The following is a 21741-nucleotide window of genomic DNA, read 5'->3' on the forward strand; positions in this document are numbered from 1 at the left end:
GTTGCCAGTTTTGGGGCATGGCTGTTCATTGCTGAAAGAGCAGAGGGGAGGTAACTTAAAAAATATTGAAAAGAGTGGGAGCCAGGACACAGCCCTGTTTTATTCTTTTGGAAATTGAAATACTATCTGTCAAAAGGCCTTCATGGGAACACTTAATCCGGCAACTGGTATTAGTGTGCAGTTGCCTAATTAAGAACAGGAGTCTGGCATCAATGTTGAGGGCAGCCAGTTTTGCCCAGAGAAGTGCTCTCGGCACAGAGTCAAAGGCAGTCTTTAAATCAATAAAGGCAGTGTAGAGTTTGCTATCTGCATTGATTGAGGTGTAATAGCACCATGCCATGGTCCAGAGAAGACTTCCCTTTACAAAAGCCTATTTGTTCAGCTCCCACTGCACCGGACTGGGAGAGCCATGACTGAAGTTTCTTCAGTAACAATTTAGCATAAATCTTCCCTATCACTGAGAGAAGGTTGATGGGGCGGAAGGCAGGCTCTGAATGACTTCCCTTTTTATGAATGGTAAACACAGTTGCAGACAGACAAGATTTGGAGAGCATACCTGAGCTGTTTACTCAGGTAAAAAGAGTGGCCAGGATAGGGACCCACCAATTGGTATGAAATTTCAGAATCACTGGGATTATAAAATCAGGGCCAGGGACTTTCCTTCCTTTTAAGTCCTCTAACAGCTCAACTACTTCTTGAGATGAGACAGAAGGCCAACTAGGCAAATCTAAAGGAATAGGTGAAGGAGATCCATTGCTTAAAATATCATCATTAAAAATTTTGCTAAAATGGTGATGCCAAATATCGGGGGTAATACAGGTAGGGGTAGGAGACTTACTTCGATGAAAATTATTTAGGATAGCCCAGAGTAGCTTGGAGTTGTTGGAAGTTACTGCAGAGTTGAAATGTTCCCTTTGAGTGTTGACATGTTCCATTTGGATCTTCCTAATTAATTGGTGAAAGTTGTTCCTACAATTTATGAGCAGGACAAGGAGATCCTGGTCTCCAGAAGCCCTAAAGTTCCGATATAAGGAGTGAATTCGACTATTGTGCTCCAGGCACTCTCTGTCAAACCAAGATGTTCTCTTTCTGTTTTTGCTGGGTTTCCCCTCAGTGGACATCAAAAACCATACACAATTTGTTTAAGAAGGTCTTCAAACCTAGTAATTGTCTCCTGGGGGGAATCTGCAGAGAGGACAGAGGATTTAAGGCTAGCTAAGCTAGGGGAACTGAGTAAGTTTTGGGTGGCTAAGACCAGCTTGGGTGTCCAAACTAATCTGGGGGGCAGTTCACTAGGTGGTGAGGAAGCTGCATTTCTGCCCTCTTGATGTGATAAAACAAGTCTAAGGGGAAGATGATCACCCAGCAGAAGATCTCCAATCTGGAAAAATAGAACAGATGATCTCAACTTCGGGAAAGTGAGGAGATAGTCAATGAAACTACACTCATGAGGAGAAACAAAGGTGAAATCTTGAGTGTGGGCATAGCACTTTAAGCAGTTAAGCCAAAGTTTGTTGAGCTTGATGGCCAAGTGAATTAGTTTCCTACCAGCAGCATTGGACTGAGTATCCTTGGAGTCATGAAAGGTGGGAAGTAAAAATGAGTGGTGGGGTTCATCATCAAAACCTTCCTGCTTGAGAAGGGAAGGAATCCAGCTTTGATTACAATACTGACAAAGGTTTGTATTTGTTTTATTTGTATTTTGCTAACATTAGTCTACAAGGAATCTTTAAATATATTCCAAAGGGTGATCATGTAGAGTGATTTCTAAAAAAAAATACAAGGAGTCAAGAAATGTCAAGCAACAAGTAATGACTGCTAACTGTTTTTAAAAGCAAGTGCATTCTAAGCAGGTCTTGGAAATTGATTTATGTCTCACTTTGATGTGGGGAGTTGAGCCTTAGCCTGAAGTGTGTACTGAAGCAAAACCATCAAACACAAATGCCACAGAATGCTAGAATAACCTGTATCTTTCATTTCTTAAAAGAACATTTCCAAGTATTAATTTCTTCTGCATGTCACAAGCTTTTCCCACCACCCATCTCCATCATTTCAAAGAATTTCCTGTGCAAGGAAGCAAGATATTTGGTTAAGAGCTCATCAATCACTGAAACCTATTCTTCACTTAAAGTCATCCTTCTCTGACACTCCATAAGGATTGCTAGTACAGCTGCCTGCTACGAAGTGTCAAACAAAAGATATTAGGTCAGGAACAAGTCACAGACGTGTGCTAATTTTTTATGAACTGTCTCAATTAAGAAAAGATGAAGTGAATTCTTGGCATAAAGAACTCATTTCTGAACCAAGCCTGTCCTGAAAAAGATTGCATGCCCCAGAAGGAACAAACTGGTAACTTGGGGATGCTGATGGGTCCTGGCCTAAGGCTGGAGGTTCAGGCCTTTTCTGTGGCATTCAAAATCTTTTATCAGTTTTGGCAGAGATGGCAACTATGGTGATCTAGCCATGGTGATCCATGCTCTGAATGTACCCAGGTTGCATAATTCTGATGCACATTACTTGGGGTGGCCTTTGAGAACTGTTCTTTTTTTTTTCGGCATGCTTGTCTGCAGTTAGCCCCTTGCAGTGGCTTTCACCACTGAACTTTTTGAGGGCTTTTTAAAAAATGATAATTGCTAGGGCACCAAAGAACTACTAAAAATATAATACAAGCTATTCTGTTAGAAAGACATAATTCAGCCATGAAGGAAACAGCTGAGTAGTGGTAAATAGCTTCTAGAGACAAACTATTCTTCAGATTTCCAAAAGATGAATACTCTTGAATGAGACTGTACTTGAAATTTCAAACTAGCACAGTTAGCTCCTAAAATAGTTTGGATTTTGCCTTTCTTCTGACAGAACTATTCTCGTTCCCTTTGTATTTTAGAATTGAAGAAACAAAGCACATTTGTAACAAACATCCTTCACAATTATTGTTTCCTGAAGTTATTTGCATTCTTTCATACTTCTCCCTCCCCCACCTTTCCTCTTCCAGGATGAAGTTTGCCCTAAAGCTGAGGAGGATGAAGTCCAGCAATGTGTCTGGGCATCTGCTGTTAATGTGAAAGACAGATTCATATACGTAACTCAACCCACCTTGGACAGAGTGCTGATTGTAGATGTGCAATCCCAAAAGGTTGTGCAGGTAAGTTTCTGCTAGACAAAGTATTTGAAACCATCCCAGCAAGTGAGAACAAAATGCTGATTAGCTTTTTCCTAAATTAAGAACACACTATGGTTTATGAAATGTATTTTCCTCAAAAAGCACACATTTGCTGAATTCAAAATGCACTGAAAAAATTACTTAGGTATTGCTTCAACTGTAGTACATGAAGTTTGAAAGAGGAAAATCAAGTAACCCCAAAAATAAAGGCAGCTAAGTATCTCAGCAGCTACTAGTCATCTACTAGCCATCAAGAGCTACAAACTGATATCAAGAATAACACTGCATTTTTTCTTTCAAGATGGCTTCCACTGGTTCTTTACATAAATCCACTAAAAGTTATTTGTAGGCAGACTAAGTCCACATTACCCTATAATAACAATTACAAGCTCTACACTTTGGCAATGCCAGCATATGGTACAGAATGTGTTGTCAGGCTGCTAAAACTAGATGTTGTTAACAACTGATAAGATGCCAGGAAATCATTTTCAACTTATTCTGGAGGGTTTTCCGGGCTGTGTGGCCATGGTCTGGTGGATTTTGTTCCTAACATTAGGAACATTAGAATACATTTTCAACTTAATTTACTCTTCAGCACCGAATGACTAGACAGGAACTACTGATCACCCAATAAATTCCCTTTATCATTTTAACTCTCTCTATAGCATCTGATGTTAATTATTGTGAGGCACAGAACTTTGCTTATTGACCTACTTTGCTTATTGATTCAACCAGTATGACATGCTATGCAATTAGAACTTCACAATAGGTGCTATATTAATATTGTTTGTTTTTATTGTATCAATTGTGAGCTACAAACAAAGTTATGCTGCAGGATCCATTCATGTCAGCTGAATGAACATACACTTAGCCCAATTGAACACACTCTGTTGTAATGGACAGAGCATTTTCTGTATTTTCTGTATTTACTCTAGGCCCAATTGAGATAAAATAACATGGGAAAAGAGACTGGGAAAGGTAATACCTGCAACAAACCTTCATGGCATATAACCATCCAAGATGAATGTGGCCCACTAACTCTATATTATAGCGTGTTTGTAAGGGGGGAGGGCTGACTCTCTTCTATTTTTTTTAATCTCTGGAAAGCAAGAAAAGCAAGAACTGTGCTGTGGTTTGGATATGCTCCAAAACATTGTTGATGGCTGTGCTTGGCTTGGAGGATTACAGTTCATACAGACCCAGTCCCCTAAAATGTTGTATTGATAATGCAGTGTCTTGTAGTATGAAATGAGAGGACACCTAAGAGAAAATACTATGCACATATTCTAGCATTTCACAATGTACATGCTGATAAGGAATGAAACTCACTCTCTTATGGACCTTTAATGTGCTCAAGTAGAACTCCAGAAATAAGTCCTATGTACCCAGGTGCATATATCTATCATATCTCCCTAGAAATTCTTCCAAGGGCAATTCATCCTTGTTTTTCATGACAGCAACTGCAGACTCAGAACCATGGCCAAAAAAATATGTATGCATATTATAAACTCAAAACGTAGATTGTGGGATTATGAGTTGAAGAATATATTTAATATAAATGTATTTGTTTTTTATTCATTGAATTTGATATGCTGTCTTCCCTGACCAAAGCTGACTTAAGGCAGCTAACACAAAGCCTTCGACAATACAGCTAACACGAACTTCAGTTATAATATAATATACGTAGTAAATAGTTAAAACATTTAAACATTACATCAGACATAAGATGCAGACTAAACAGCGAGAAGCAAATATTAAATTTCAAAAATGTTGGGGAAAAAAGAGTTTTCTCTGATCCTACACTTCATAGTCTATGAATTTCTGTATGTGTGCATGCAATGTACATATGTATGGTCCTAGATATGTACAGGCAGATGAGCATGGTCTAAGTTTGCTTTTGGTATCATTGTAAACAATTTTCAGCCTTTGTAACTTTAGACCAGGAAGTTTAGATGCCTGTCACTTGTGAGCATGTTCTACCAATTGCAGATATGAAGATAAAAATTGTCTCCATTCTCCAGAGAACAAAAGTACATTAGCATTACATTTCAGAACACAAAGAACCATCTTAGGATCATTTTGGGATGAGTATTTTTCATGTTCTAAAATACAAATGTAACTTTTCTGCATGCAGCTGTGCTTCTATTTCATGAATAGGCATTACACAGCTGCTAAAAATTCTGCTGTCATCTTCACAAAATGAAGGAAAATCAGAAACTGAAAGACATGGCTGCTATTAAAATTTTAATCATCACTGTGATAATCTTTTTTTTAAAGAAAATCTACTGAGGGGATGCATGCATTTGCCTAAGATTTTTGGAATATAGATTTGTTTTGAACTTTAAACTTTTCCCTCAGTTTCCTGGTGTTCTACATATATAAGCTTTGGGTTGCATAAGCTCTGGGTTGGTTGCTGTGAGGTAAGTTTTGTGGTGCACAAGGAAATTATTGAGATCACTGAGGCTGGACTAATGAGACTGGATTAATATATAAACAACTAAGAAGGTGGTTTTAAAGGAAAAAACAACAACAACAGCACATGTTTCCAGGTAGGCATAGTAAAAACCTGGCTGAGACACAAAACTTTAAGCTGGTTATGACTTCAGAGAGTAGTTAGACTTTTCTCCAATTCTTTCAGGCACAGACTTTTATTGACTAGCCACACTAAGCTGGATCTTCTTTCACACACAGGATTCCACACACAGCTTCCTTCCTTTTCTTCAGAACCAGATGAAGGCCTTTTCCGCACACTACTCTTAGCCCATTTCCAAAATGTTTTGATCCCATCGTTTACAACAAAGTACATCCACACTCTCCTCCTCCAAACATTGTTTCCTGATGGCAATTTGTTTTTGTGTTTTTTACGCATGTGCTGCAGTGATGATTCATAGCATTGCTGATTCGATGGTCCCAAAAATCGAAAAAGGGAAAAGCCAAGAAACTAGAAATTAAGAGGAGAGGGGTGAAGCAGCAAGGTGAGGGACAAAAAAAATGGTGAAGAAAGTGCTGAAGGGGGAATTGGTCGATTACACAGGGGGTATGGATAGTGGTCTGCCATTTTGGTGGGCAAAAAGAACATTTCAAAAATGTTTGTGCTGTGAGAAAAACTAGCTTGAAAATGTTTCAGCAAAAAAACAATGTGGTAAAAGTGTTTTCTGAAGCAATGGAGAAAAAGCTGCTTGGAAACATTTTCAAAACCAACTAGGGGAAGAAAAGCGCAGAACTCTATGAAGAAAATATTTTATTATCATCCTGGAAACACTGTGATTTGTGCGGAAAAGGCCTAAATTGTACAAGGTCTACTCATCCCAGAGAAAGGCCTAACAACCAAGCATCCTGTTCTCTCCCAGAAATACAGCTAAACCACTCTGTCACATTATCAGGCAGCTACTTTTCACTTTGTTGTTCTTTTTCCCAAGCCAAGCCCTGAGCTGTCAGTGCTCTCTCTCTAAGGCAGAACTCAGTTTTTTATAATCTCCTTTATTATTCCCTCCAACATTTCATCCCACTTCTCAAAGGTGATTTGATGCTATAGCAACATTCCAACGGGCTCATCTGAGTGGCTGACTTTTTTCTTCAAGGACAGGACAGCTTCCTGTCCATCACAGTGACCCATGTTCCCGGTTTTCTCAAACTTCCTTATAACATTGGAGATTTTAAATTTGTAACAATTGAGTCAGCTGAGGCTGCTTCAAACTTCTCATGGAGATTGGGACTGGGTGTCTGGCCCCACAATCGAACACTTGGAGTTTGAGGGTGGGATCTGACCAGCTGGCCCGCTCCCAAGCTCCAAGTGGAGTTTGGGAGTAGATGGCCTTTAACTGTGCTCCAATCCCAAACGGGTCCAGGCCACAGTTCTTGTTCCCCCTCACTATGCCAATGGGTACACCTGGAATTCAGTGTTTAATCATATTAATGTGATCTTCTCCACTCCTTCCCTAGCTTGATTCGACTTGCAGTTTAAATTGCCTTTCCCCTTCCCAAATGTTGATCATCATTTTTCCAAAACCAGAACTTAGATTAGCTCCATTGTTGAAAGTACTGTGCATATCTTATTCCCTATTTACATTGTACTGAAAACAACCTTTGGGTTAGAAACTCTTGGAGTATTTATAAGGCTTGCTTTGGTAACAAACAAATTATTTACCTAATGGTCCTGATCTTCTCCATAAAGTCCTCTTTCAGACTTAATCCTCCATATGCACAATTATTTTGGATGGCAGTTACAATAATACCATCTTCTTTGTTATTTAAAGTGCTCCATCACCACCATTTCTGTGATACTGATTCTCATGACATTTCTTGATGAATAGAGAAAATAGTTAAGTACATATAATTTGTCAGCTTGCTAAAACTAGGAAAGATAGTAGAACAGTTTGACAAAGAGCATTGTTAGCCATGGAAGAAATAGCAGTCACTGCCATTTTACAGATGAAATCTCACAATTGAGGTAGAACTAATTTAAAGCACTTTGGCACTTTGACTGGAAGAGTTGGCTCAGCATTATGTGGAATATCATAGAAACATTCCTACTTTCTTTATCATATAATAATATGCTATTGTATTCTCTTTTTTGCAAGCACTAGGAGTTTTTCTTGCCTTTAGACATAAATCTTCAAATATGTATGCCTTAAATATGAAGTATTTAGATTCTATACCAGTCCAGTACCATGAAAACTATTTATTTTTGCTTTCCACATCAATGAAATGCCTCTGCAGAGAAAAGTCAAATATGTACATTATTCAGAAGGTTGATGTCTTTTATTTTCTGTTACCCCCCCCCCCACAACTGCATCTTTGCCTTGAAAATAAGAAATTATCTTGCCAAACTTTAAGTGCAAATTTGGTTTTAATGTCACATTTTAAGTAGTTGCATTGTGTTCTAACACATCCCTTGTTTTAACTTAAGCAAAAACAAAAATTGAGGCACTTGACATTTTCATAAATAATGTATAGGAATAAATCTATCATACTAGTATAAGCTTCAATGAATGTTTGGTACTTTACACATAAAAATAATATCTTGATATCTTGAAATTTACAGAATGGCATCTACAAGTACAACTCAGGACCTAGCATATGGCCTCTAGAAAATGTTGTAACAGTGGGAGATAGCTATAAGTACCACTAAAGCCAGAAGAAGAGAGTTTGTTTAAAGAAGGAAGGAAAAATATACATATGATATCAGTTCTAGTACAGTAGACAACTGTCATGACTATTTTATCTGAAGAGTAATGTGTATTTTTCTAGTGCATATTAATTAGCTTTTAATTTGAGTGTTTGAGGCTCCACTTCAGGTTCACATTGTTCTTAGCCCAATATTGCAAACCTTTGAAAAGCAAAACTATCACAGAAAGTATCCTAGAACTAAATGTCCATTGTAGGCAAAATGTAGGCATAAGATTATTCAGGCTGAGAAAGGACAAAAAAGAAGACGCTTCCTTGTACAAATTACTTTGTAGGGGGGAAATTAACATTTTCTATATACCCCACAGACCTTTATGATGTTTTGCAATGTCTAAGGCTCAAGTGATAAACATTGGTCCATTCTGCACAGCACAAATAATACATCTTGAGTATTGGGGGGAAGCATCTTGGGGAGGAACTCTGCAGAACTTTTTTCCCAAAGACGTCCTCGGGATGCCTTATTTCAGCTCGAGTGGTCCTATTTTGAGGACACAAAACTACCGACCTTTTAAGTTGTCTATGAGTTATCTTCTCTTGCTGTGCAGAGTTCACGACCTGATGAAATATTTTATTTTTCATGCCTGACCATTAAAGCCGCCTGGTCAGTTTCCTATGCTGCTTGCCCCTGACATTGTATGGCACTGCTGAAGGTTTCCCCTCTGCAGACTCTGCTGCTGGATACCTTTTTAGCGCAAAAAGTATATGTTGTACTGAGCTCATCCTGCTGATTCCTGCAGTATATAGTCCCACCTTTTTTTTTGAAGAGCTGACATGGAAGACACACAGACACAATTTCAGAATGCATGCAGATTTTCATGTTGTGTGAGTGTGTCTTCAAAGACAGCTCCTCAAAGTTATATATTGCTGGCATCAGCAGTACAACCTGAGTACAACCATATACTTTTTGGGCTTAAAAGGTCCCAGCAGTGGAGCATGCAGAACAAATACCCTGAGGAAACCTTCAGCAAATAGTTGCAGGGATGGAAAAAGCCTCTTTCTTCTCTGATGCCTTTTTTGGCTGTGCTGTCCAGACAAAACATGAGATGACTTTTTAAAAGATGTTCCTAGGACATTTTATTTGTGCTCTGCATAGTGGACCAGAATGTGTCATGTGAGTCTAAGATTCAGTCCTGGTATCACCAGGTCACTTTCCCTGACCCAGATGGCTCAGGCTATCTCAAAATGCTGGGTTGGTCTTGGTTAGTATTTGGAAGGGAGACCTCCAAAGAATACTAGGGTTGCTACTCGGAGGAAGACAATGGCAAACCACCCCTGAATCTCTTGCCTAGAAAACCCTATAGTCAGCTGTGACTTGATGGCACTTTCCTCCATCTCACCTTAAGGGATCTCAGATTCCAGATGTTGAGAAATACCATTTTCTCACTAATACCCCCCAAAACCACAGAAAGACTGTTGGAAGTGAAAGTCTGTATGCTGTTTCCTGCCTCAGGGACAGAGGAGGACTTATCAGTGAGTCAGATAGCTAGAGGGGGTCAAGACTCTAGACACCTTTCTCTACCACTTTGACACTATACCTTTGATGTGTAGATTGCTTCTTCTCCTTCTTCTCCTCCTCTCTCCACCTTTCTTACACACACCTTCCATCTTCACCATGTGTGCAAAGAGATGCAGACAGCACCTCTCACCATCCAGCTAGACCAGGGGTAGGGAACCTGCGGCTCGAGAGCCGCATGTGGCTCTTCTGCCCTTGCACTGCGGCTCCACGAGTGCCACCGGCTTCATCCGGGCAGGCAGCAGGGCGGGCGCACCAATTGCCCGCGGCTGGCTGGGCCACGCCGCGGGCTTCCCCTCTCGCCCGCCTTGTTCGAGCGGGGTGGGTGCTTTCCTGGCGGCCGGCAAGGCCGAGCTGCTGGCCCCATCCTTGCCTGCCCTGCAGGTAAAAAAGGTAAAAAAGGTTTTAAAAGCCCAATATATACAGTCTTATCTTTATTTTAAATGTCAAAAAATTATTTGCGGCTCCAAGTGTTTTCTTTTCCCGTGGAAAACGGGTCCAAATGGCTCTTTGAGTGTTAAAGGTTCCCTACCCCTGAGCTAGACAGATTAGAATATAGAACCTATCTCTTCACTTTTCTATCCAGAGTGGAGATGGCTAATGAAGACTCCTCTTATTAGTTAGAAATTATGAATTGACGCCAAGTTTTCTTTGTTGCCAGCACACACACGTATGCCTGGGGAAGCTCTGCTGTGCTTTGCCTCCATGCACTCTGCTTGTAATGCAAAGGTATCTCTTACCAAAGAGAATTACCAGCAAAGACTGGATAATTCCAAACTTGTATAAAACATTTTCTCTTGTTCAAGGGAATGTTTCATGAGGCACCTCGTTTTATTTGTAGTTGTTATGCCCAGTTGGTCTAAAAGAGGATGACGACAAGCACTTGGAATTACTATTATACTATCACCATTCTTGTCACTATTCAATATGTATATGAAATACAGTGAAATACATTAAAATTCACTTTCCAAGGATAACTGGATTTTACTGTTTTTTCTCTCCTATTGTTTTATTTAAGTGGAAGTTAACATATCAAAGGAAAACTTTTAAAAGACTTCACTGAAGTCTGATTATTCTTCTCATGACAGCCTTTTGACAAAACAAAAAATTAAACTCATGATATGACTCAGGACTTGACTTTGATCTGATTAGGCTCTGGAAAACTACAAGTGGGGAGGGATTTCTGGCTTCTTGCCTGCATCATGTTTGCAGCATAAACAACCACTGGAAGCTGTTTTCCCTTTTCTCTGGCTCCATCACAAAAATGGCACCCCTTTTGCAGTGCATTGGAGCCGAATAGAGCACTGTTGATAAGATATCCCTTTCTTCTATATCATCAAGTTCAGACAGGCACCTGTTTTGAAAGATGTAACATCTAGTCAAAAGCAACCACACCTCAACAGTAGCATGAGAATATTATTTTATGGCTTAATGTGTTCCAGTAAAAAGTGATTATTTCAAATGTTGTGCAATTTGCAATGGCAAAACAATTGATTTGAGCACAAAAAATCCTGCAGGTGTTATCTAACAGCCTTTTTTAAACAAAGAAACTGATAGTAAGCAACTGAGTTATGTTTACTTAAGAAGAAAAACAGGTTGTGCTTTAGAGCAAGCAAAGCTTTTTTGGTATCACCTCAAGAGTACAGTTAAGTATTGCCGGTGGTCTCAGCCAGCCATTAGCGCATCATCTTGAGAATCTACGTCATTACTTTAAATTAGATTCACTTAATTAGCCAGCTGGTACTCTTCTCATCAAACTGATAAACAAGCTGTGCTTCACAGTTCCATAATGATGAGACCAAAAATTACAGGTGGACTGTGTGTGTGTTTTTAATGAAGATAGGAAAATAGTCCTGTGAGTTATTTCACTTAAATAACTTCGTTGAGAATAATAGGAGAAGTACAAGGGGACACTAACAAATAACAAGAAAAAAAGCCCCAAATCAAAACCACTAATGAACGTTCTGTCATCTCTCCTTCTGGTAGATACTCATTAAAATAGGTTAAATTCTGGAATATTCTTCCTTTCTAACAACACAAAAACAGTAAGAATAGTGGAAAGCACTGAGTTGGATTCTGCACAGCATAAATATAAAGTCCGTAGGACATTATAAAAAGATCCATTTTGGGATTTTGTATTCCCACAGCATGGGAGAACACAAGGATTGTTGCCAAAATGGATCTTTGCAGAGCTCTTAACAGTTTCACAGTGGTGCCCACCATTTCGTGTATTGCAGGGTATTCTCCAAGGAGAAGTTTACTCTGCAGCTCATCTGTGTGCTATTTTGCTGTCAAAAGTAGATGAATAAGGTCTGTTTAGCCTAGCAATCCTGTGAATGTGTCTTTTTCCTTTTTTGTTTTGAGAGGGCTGTCTGTGAAGCTACATTAATATAAATATGTGCATGTTGCAGATTCTCTAGTTGAGTTGCTGTAGCTTTGCAGACAGCCCTTCCCCAAAGGGAAAAAAACATGTACAGGATTAGTAAGCTGAACAAACTTTACTCATCTACTTTTGACAGCAAAATAGCACACAGATGAGCTGCAAGCAGAGAAAACCTCCATGGGGAATTTCCATGGAGAATCTCCTGCAGCCCACAAAATGGCAGATGCAACAGCAGAAACAAAAGTAAGAGGTTGGGCGGGAGAAATAAAGCATTTCCTACCTGCTGGCATTCACTCAGAAGGCAGGAATCATCTTCAATCCATGGCAGAATTTAGTGATATTTAAAAAACCCAGGTTCAGAGAAATATGCTGATCTAAACTCTTTTTGGGGAAGAGAGCTGTGCAAAGTTCTTCCCAAAACACTATTTATAATGTCTTAAAGATGTTATATTTGTGCTGTGTAAAATCCATGTAATATACTCTCACATCACTTGTTACCTTGTTCAGATTTCCTTTGTACTCAAGCAATAGCATTCAGAGATACTGAAGCCTATCCTAACCCTTATCATCTCTATGAAATCCCTTAGTGTATTTTTTTTGCATGACAAATACACTATGTGTTATATGATATCTTATAATGTGCTATAGGATATCTTATAAAAGAATGTGCTATAGGATATCGTATAGAAGAACTACAACCATTTCTCCTCCAATTTAATAAACTTCAAAGCAATTTTAAAATCACATTCTCCACCAACAAAGAATTTACACCCTGCCTTTCTATTCTGTGAGGAGTTTCAAGGCAATTTACAAACTCCTTTCCCTTCCTCTCCCCACAACAGATACCTTGTGAGGTAGGTGGGGCTGAGAGAGTTCTGAGAGAACTGTGACTAGCCCAGAGTCAACCAGCAAGCTTCATGTGGAAGAGGGGGGAAACAAATCCAGTTCCATCAGTTAAGAGTTCACTAGTCATGTGGAGGAGTCGGGAGTCCAACCCAGTTCTCCAGATTAGAGCCCACCTACTGTTAACCACTACATGTAGAACAAGGAGATAAAATATGAGCTATGCTGTGTATGTTTCTTTCACAGTTGATAGCAATATTTTAATTTAATTCATTCACTGCAGGGTAGTATTAGAGAAATGTGATGCTGGCTGGAGGATTTAGCAAACACATACATTTCTTGCTTCAAAGTAATGCATGTCTTTTCAGATTTATCCATGGTCAATCCAGTCGTTGGGCCTTTCCCCACTTACCGTAAGCCCCGCGCTACTTGAGGAGAGTAGCGCGTGGTCCCCCGGGCACTCCCCACGAGAGGAGCGGTGACAGTGCAGCCGCCTTGACGCTGCCGCTGTCGCGCCCCCTCAGCGCGCGGCATCCCTGGTGCTATTGCAAAGGGCGCCTTTTGATGACCCCGCGTAGAGCACGGGGTTGTGGGGACGTCCGGGCGTGCGCCTGGGATGCAGCACACTGGGAGCAGCGTGCGGCATAGGGGGGATCAGGGTGAGTGGGAAAACGCCCGTTGTTTCTCTACTTAATATACAATCCAAACACACACAAAAAGTTTTCACATGAATCACAAAAGATAAAGTGTGGTGAGTTAAGAAATGTAAACAAACACTTGGCCACTCACCACTGTTGTTTCCAGTGTTTTAATAGCTGTGTTATGGCATACAATGTAATTGATCAGAATGAACATATATCCATGTCAAATTGCTCAAATAATAAGCAAAGTTCACTGTTTAAGCAGAAGTGCTTCAGCTTCAAATTAATCAGAGAATGACTCCAGCAATTGACAGCCTAATTTAAGAAGCAGCAAGAAGAGTACATTTAGGCATAATTTCCACCCAGTTCTTGTGTGATATTTATGCAACTACAAAATCAAGTTGAGGCTAATTATTTTCTTGCTTGTTCACCTGTTACAGGCTGTAAGTACAGACCCAGTACCAGTGAAACTTCACTACGACCGATCACATGATCAAGTGTGGGTGCTCAGTTGGGGAAGCTTTGATAAGAATTCTCCTACATTGCAGGTCAGTATTCTTAGGTTTGTGTATTTGGTGAATCCAGCTTCATTGTACAATCCTGGAACTCATCAGAGGAGTATCCCAACACTGAAAGTGTCCCAACACTGAAAGGTCTATGAACAACAGAAGCATTCCAGTTAGGAAGATGGTTGTTAGAAATTTTCTTCTGAATATACAGACCTTCAAGACAGAAGAAACTTTTAACATAGATTTTTAAAATGTGAAACCTCCCTCTATGTTTATTCTGTTGTAGTTTTCCTATGTATACCAACACTTTAAAAAAATTAGCCCCAAATATATTTTGATCAAAATACTCTGTAAGTGGTTTGCATGTCTGCTCTCAGCTTCTTTTGTTTTGATTCTCTGATGCAAAGAAAAAAAAGAGCTTCACATGTTTATTTTTATCAACCCAATAAAACTGTCTTGTAAAGATGAATCACAGCCAAATTAGATACCATTTAGATATTGCCACCGTAGCATGGTATCCCCTTTCCTGCATACTCTCTAATCACACTGCTGTAACATCAGAACATTTGTCCACTTCAGGCAGTGGTCAATGACACTGGTCTTCACCATTTCAATTTTTCTCCATCTGGGATCATAAGTAACAATCATATACAATTGGCTCCACATGGCTGCTTCACAGTAGTGTTTGGAATGATCCCATGAAATGTGACACAGTAGTGTTTGGAATGATCCCATCAAATGTGATTCCGCTACTGCTGAAACATCTAAAGGGCACCTTTATTCTAAAGAGCTAACATCCCAAATCTGACCATTTCAAATAGATGGCCAATTGTATGTGTGGCTTACTATAAGCAATAGTATGTGAAAATCGGTTGTACTAAAAGTAATTTATCTTCAAGAGGCCTATAGAACCAACTGAGGCAACGTGATTCCTGATGGCAAGGAACTGCTGTTTATCTCTAGGTGTTATAACAAAATAACCAAATTTATATTTCCCTCAATATAGTTGTGCTAAGCTTTGCATCACATCCTTATCATATCTTAGAAATGGTTTAGATTGTTCATGAATGTATTTGTTTCTAAATGTAAGATAACTATCAGCCTGATAGGATAGAGTTGAAAAGAGCAACATGTTAAGATACAGAAGCATAATTTCGAATGCAGGCTGTAATATACTTCCATTGATTACAGCTTAGTAGGAGAGGAAGTTTCCAATGAATATTAAATGCACTGGATAACTTGTTATTGAACTACATTTCAAAATATTCATATCCACTTTGTGGAAAAAATGGCTAATGGAGTGCTTCAAAATGGCACATAATTTATTTCAAATCACCTTCTGGTGGTGCTCTGCAAAGATGAGGCAAGAGGAAGTACAATGACTACAGTGTTCTTGCAACATCAGAAATGTGTGTGTTGTACTAGTATCTTGAATTAATCTAAAACTGCAACATTAGACACTATTTTTAAATGTGGCAATGGTAGGCAAAGATCTTGGTGGCAAAGAAATAGGTGAACAGGGAATGTGCTGAGGATGGATGTGGAGAAGTGTGCAAAGGAATCTACGTACTGTAATTGGCTAATTGACAAAACTTCACATGTCATATTGAATTAAATTATATCTCCATGATCTGGAAACTGAAACAGGAGTTCTGCATTTATTTCACTGTAGGGATCTTCTTATTGATATTTTGTCCAGTCTCCATACCTTTACATGTTAATAAAATGTATTGCTGATTTCAGTAGGAAATGATGGGTTTAATTTTTTTATGGGTGTGCACTTTGATTAACACTTTGATTGTTTGCATAAAATTTGTTTACTATCACAGTGACCTTCTGAGGTAATCCAACAACAATATTACGACCAACTCAAAATGTCTGGGACTAGTGATCAAGTTTCTGATTTCTCTAGAATGCTTTATCTGGTTAGATGTTAAGCAAAAACAACACAAGAGATGGAGGTACAGAGAAGATAGTAAAAAGCATTATGGGAAAGCTTCTCAGTCTATAATTTTCTACAGTGACAAATTAAACAGAGGAAATGTTTTTACAATTGTATTAGGTTAAGCCATTCCAGGTACAAATAATTTTTCAGGCAGCACCAATGGCTGCTGGGATAAAGAAGCAACTCTACTGTAACTTTGAGAATATAAAAACAAGGTATAATTCAAATCCTTCATTAGCACTAATCAGATCATGCAAATGTTACCCAAAATGGTGGGAAACAGAAACCAAGAAAAATGAAGAAAGCAGTACATATTTTTTATCCAAAGAATAACTACTGTTTTCTTCTACTATATATTACAAGGGACCACATATAATTATTCTAATTATGCATGATTTTTTTGTAGTTTTCAAGTCAGAACAGCCATGACTTCTTTACAGCAATTGGTTCTAGGGATTTCTGAATTTAACTGACCCTTGATAGTATCATCTCATTTCACCAGGCAGAGGAGGGGCAGTGAAGGTAGAGTGTGTCTTGATGTGTGTTTGATAGGGGTGTCATTCAGCATTTACAGTATTTTCTTGCCCGAGTTTTAATATCTCTTTTAGTTTCTCTTTTAGTTTCTCAGCCGCTTGCACCCACCATTTTCTTCCCTTGTAATGAGGCTATATGCTACCACCATTTGCAGAATGTCCTCACAGACTTTTCTCACTTGCAGCTCATCCATGCATTCTTTCAGTGCATAAAGTGCATTAATACAGTTAGTTTTCCTAGCAGTCCCATCCATGTCATTTTTCTTCTTTTTTTGTTTTAAATGAGATATATTTGACATTACGACGCCATGATATGAGAATCGATTCTCATATCGTGATGTCTCATATCGTGATGACCTCTTTTTCTTCTCCTCTCCCTTTCTCTGTTTTGCTTTGCTTAACATCCAGCCTGATGAAGAGTTCTGGAGAACTTGAAAGTTTGTTCACTACTCAGTGACATTCTGGGTTGGTCCTAATAAAAAGTATTTCTGCTACTTTTGAATCTGAATTAATAGTCGAACATGGTTGTCTACCACCTACAATTTTTGCCTTTGAGGTAAGTTACTGTTCTCCATGTAAAAAAACTGACTGGAATATTTTCTCACAAGAGACTTTAAGGTAGAAGAACCTTTTAGGTTTCTTGGTCCATTAATTCTTTCTCACAGTAGCAGTGGATTTTTACTTCCTTTTTCATGATTCAGTTATTCTAAAAGTGACTTACACCTCTCTGTGGAGGGTTTTGTGAGCCTTTTCCACATATGATATCCACAGATATCCTGATTGAGGATTTCCTCTCTGGGGAACTATGTGAGCAGTCTCCACATGCTCACTTCACATATCTCTCTTTATTTATCCCGATAAGGATTCAGATTGGCGAACAATATTCTCCCCTTCTCAGTTAGGTTAAGCTGAGATTGTATGACTGGCTCAAGGTGTGTTGATCTCCCAGAATGTTTTCAAACTCATTCCATTCTTGCTTTCTTCTATCTATTGCACTTTTCTGCTGTAGAGGAACAAAAACAAGATGTGAAATCCATTTTACAAATTGAAGCAAACAAACAAGGAGGTTTGTATGCATTACACTACCTTTGGTTGAAGTAAGAGTGTCAGAATATGTTGGCCATGTTATGCTCTTAATTAACATAATGTAATTGATTGCAATTTATTCAGCCAAATTATTAGAAGTCAAAAAAGTAAGTAATTGCGTTGTGATCACCAGGTAATTACCCAGGCCAGTGGGAGTATTTCTCACCATACTATTCATACTCAACCTGTGGGCAAGCAATTTGACAGAGTGGATGACTTTTTCATTCCATCTACAACACTCCTCATCAATCACATAAGGTAAGTGATTACAAACAACTATATACTGCTGTGCAACTAAAGATATGACCACCTTAGCATGTATTTACTTTGTGTGGTATGCATGTACTTATCTCATTTTTATTGTCATAACAAATGTTGTGAGGGAAATTAGGCTAACAGGTCCTCATTATATTTTAGGGTTGAATCAAAGTTTAAGTCAAGTTCTTCCTGATCCACATTCAACACTCTTCTATACCACAACTGCTGCACCAATAACATATAATATTTCTCCTCAGATCCTGTTGTTCCATTTGTCCATAATCACATGATATCTGGTCTTAAGAAACATTTACCTAAAATTCAGGTCACTGACCACCAGGTCCTTACCCTTAAGGTCTGAGTGAAATTTCCTCAGGAAAATCACTTCCCACTTCTGTACATGAGTCTGGAGAGTACAGAATGTATCTTAATGCAAGTAGATATGAGGCTAGAGGAGGAAGCACAGCCAGGTCAAACAATATTTCTCGAAGTCCAATACATCAGTACAAGAGGGGGCAATCCAACTACAGAGTCAGGTTAAATTTCAAAGTCAGGGTAGTAGGAATCCAGAAAACATTAAGAACACACAGCTGATACACAGAAGGGACAAGATGAGTTGCTCCCACAATGGGTCCATCTCATTGATTGTTCAAATAGGCTGTTATCTTGTTAGGATAGCAAAGCCAGGTGTTGCTCATTAGGATGTCTGGCATTCCAAGCCCAGTGGAGTGCACCAGCCTCATTACTGCTGTCAGTTAGTGATTGCCGCTGGGCTTGTAGTCTGGCACTCCATTGTCTGTCATTTATTTCCAGTTGGAGCCTTCTGGTCCTCTGCTCCTGCAGCTTTGGTGTACCCTCTGGTGATAGTGACTGCAGCTGAGCCTCAGGTCCTGCTGGACCACTAAGCTGGAAGGCTGCAGACACAGTAAGGCCTCCTCTGCCTGTGGCTGTTCCTGTCTTCTCGCAAATACTTCTGCCTGCTGCTGCTCATCTGCCTCTTCATTTCCTCTTCAACTGAGGAAGCCTCAGCAGGCTAACACAATGCTTCAACCAAGATGTTGACTAGAATGGAATGCAGAGGCCTTATCACTCCAGTAGAGGTTGTAGCATTTCCAATCTGTTTCAGGGCACCATTCAAGGTCCTGGTGTTGACTTTTAAAGCCCCATATGGGTCAGAACCAACATACCTAAAGGACCATCTACTCCCTTGTGAACCTACCCAACCACTGTATCTTTGAGGTCTTGCTTCAGGTGTCCCCAGCTTGTGAGATTAGGATGATGGCAATCCAAAAGAGAGCCTTCTTGATCATGACACCAAACCTCTAGAATACCCTCCCCATGGAGATGTGTCTGTTCCTTTTGGTTGCCATCTTCTGCCAATACACAAAGACTTTTTGTTTGTTTGTTTTTATTTGATATTTCCTCTGTGATTCCTTCTTCCTTTGGCACTCATTATTGAAGTAATTCTTTGCTGTTGTCCCTTGTGCATAAAGAAAACTCCTTTCCATCTTAGCCACAAGAATCTTATCTGGGTTTTTTTCTTAAAATGTCCACCAAAAATGCATAATCTTTCCTTTTCTGGCAGACTCTTAAAGGAGTCTGCCTCATCACAATTATGTCCTTGACTTCTATAATGATTGTTGATTTCCTGTGCATTTCCAAAATTTGATCTGCCATTTCTTTAGAGTAGAAGTAGATAACTAGCCTAGCCTAACTAACCTAACGCAAGATCTGTCTTGCGAGCCTGTAATCTTCTGTGGGTGCATAATAGTGTTGTATAGTTACATTCCAAGTCCGTGAAACTCTGTTTAGGATTGCACTAAGTGGCCAGTTCCTAGATATTCTTTGTTACTAGATGTATTGTTTGTAATAGTTAGGGTGAAGGGTACTGTACTCCTTAGATCTCAAAGATTCTGCCAGAATGGTTAACCTAGAGTGATCTAATTTCAAGAAGAAGATTTCTGTGAAGAACTGTGCTTTTCTAGTTTTCTGTCTTGAAAGTTATTGTTCACATTCTAATAGATCAAATGCAAGAGTTCTTGGCTCTCTTTTCCATCAGATATTTTCTGGCCCTGGTCTCACCTTTACACAAAACTTTCAGCTCTCTAATAACTTATTTGAGCATAGCACAGAATTTTGGAAGGAGAAAGGTTAAATGAAAAAAAAATTACTAGCATTTGTCTGTATATTAAATTAAACTGGGAATTAAATTTTGAACATGTGTAGTACAGCTATAGGTTTAAATTTTCTCTACAGTTATTTTTTGTACCAGTTCACTGATTTAAAAATTATTTTACCCCAGCATGTGTTTTGCTTTTAGGAACATTGAGAATTGATTTAAATAAAAATGAGCAATCTGAGTAATGTAGCAGGAAACCCTTTAAATTAACTGCAGCTGAGAAATCCATCAAATTAAAAACTGTATGGAACACAACTGTCTATTTTAGTTAAGCTATCATCAGTCATTAGTGAAAATATTCAACAGTGGCACAAGCATGCAAAGGACATCAGAAAGCAACCGTAAAATTTAAAATCATTATGTTTCAATATTTAAAGCAAAGAAAGCATTTCTGCATAAAGTGGGGCCCACAATCTTTTATTTTCTCCCCCAGGTAGCTACACTGTGCAACTGGCAGACAGCCCATGTGGTGAGAGTGTCAAACAGCAGTGGTGTCAAAGTGTCAAAGGACCAGCAGTGGAGTAATGGTTAAGAACAGGTGTACTGTAATCTGGAGGAACTGGGTTTGAATCCCGCTCTGCCACTTGAGCTGTGGAGTCTTATCTGGGGAATTCAGATTAGCCGGTACACTCCAACACATGCCAGCTGGTTGACCTTGGGCTAGTCACAGCTCTACGGAGCTCTCTCAGCCCCTCCCACTTCACAGGGTGTTTGTTGTAAGGAGGGAAGGGAAAGGAGTTTGTAAGCCCCTTTGAGTCTCCTACAGGAGAAAGAGGGTATATAAATCCAACTCTTCAAACTAATGCTGACTCCGTATGAGCCAAAAACAGCAGTGTGAAAACGATGTGAAAACAGTATAAACCCTTTTACACCATTTTCACACGAAGACATTCTGTGGAGACTAGGTCTACCCAATGCCTCTTAATTGGAGATAGACCTGTTCTCCAAACATCTGCTTGTACCTTCAAAAACTCAAGTCCAAGGTTTCTGGTACCAATTCAGCCTCCAACTCTTGTAGTTAAATCCATTTTAAAAAACTTTTTAATGGAATGTCACTGACATAAATATATTTACTCAGAAGACAGCAGAGAATTTGTGAAAGAAGGCATTACAGGGTAGGAAAAGCCTAAGGAAGAAGGAGAGGAGTAGTGGCAGAGAAGGACCCCTTGATTCAAATCTTTTCAGTTAGTCTCTGGAACCAGCAGAGAAGAGGAGCAGTGGAGAACAGCAGTGGGCCAGAAAGGGCTGAGAAGTGGGCCAGAAAGGGCTGAGGAGCTCTGATTTTTCTTTACAGAGGGCTTTTCTCAAAGCCACATCTTTTAAACAGTGTATTTTAAACAGGGGGTTTCTCTTTTTTTCTCCTTGTCCTAGGGCTGCTGATTGGGAGAGGCTGCTGAAGGGGTGGGGCTTCTCACATTTGTAAATCTTTTCAGTTAGTGCTGAAGGGGTGGGGCTTCTCACATTTTTAAATCTTTTCAGTTAGTCTCTGGAACCAGCGGCACGC

At 39.3% G+C, this 21741-nt stretch overlaps 1 protein-coding gene across 4 annotated transcripts in view; it reads left to right on the forward strand.

Annotated features, from left to right (window-relative positions):
- The window catches only part of FSTL5 (follistatin like 5), a 438212-nt gene that overhangs the window by 390687 nt on the left and 25784 nt on the right, over positions 1 to 21741 (forward strand). For all 4 annotated transcript variants that reach the window (XM_048509210.1, XM_048509212.1, XM_048509211.1 and 1 more), the window contains 3 exons: positions 2993 to 3142; positions 14168 to 14275; positions 17934 to 18058. In XM_048509210.1, coding sequence (XP_048365167.1) covers positions 2993 to 3142; positions 14168 to 14275; positions 17934 to 18058 — 383 coding nt within the window. The remainder of the gene's footprint in view (positions 1 to 2992; positions 3143 to 14167; positions 14276 to 17933; positions 18059 to 21741) is intronic.

This window comes from Sphaerodactylus townsendi, linkage group LG10, assembly GCF_021028975.2.
Source record: "Sphaerodactylus townsendi isolate TG3544 linkage group LG10, MPM_Stown_v2.3, whole genome shotgun sequence".
Lineage (NCBI taxonomy): Eukaryota > Metazoa > Chordata > Lepidosauria > Squamata > Sphaerodactylidae > Sphaerodactylus > Sphaerodactylus townsendi.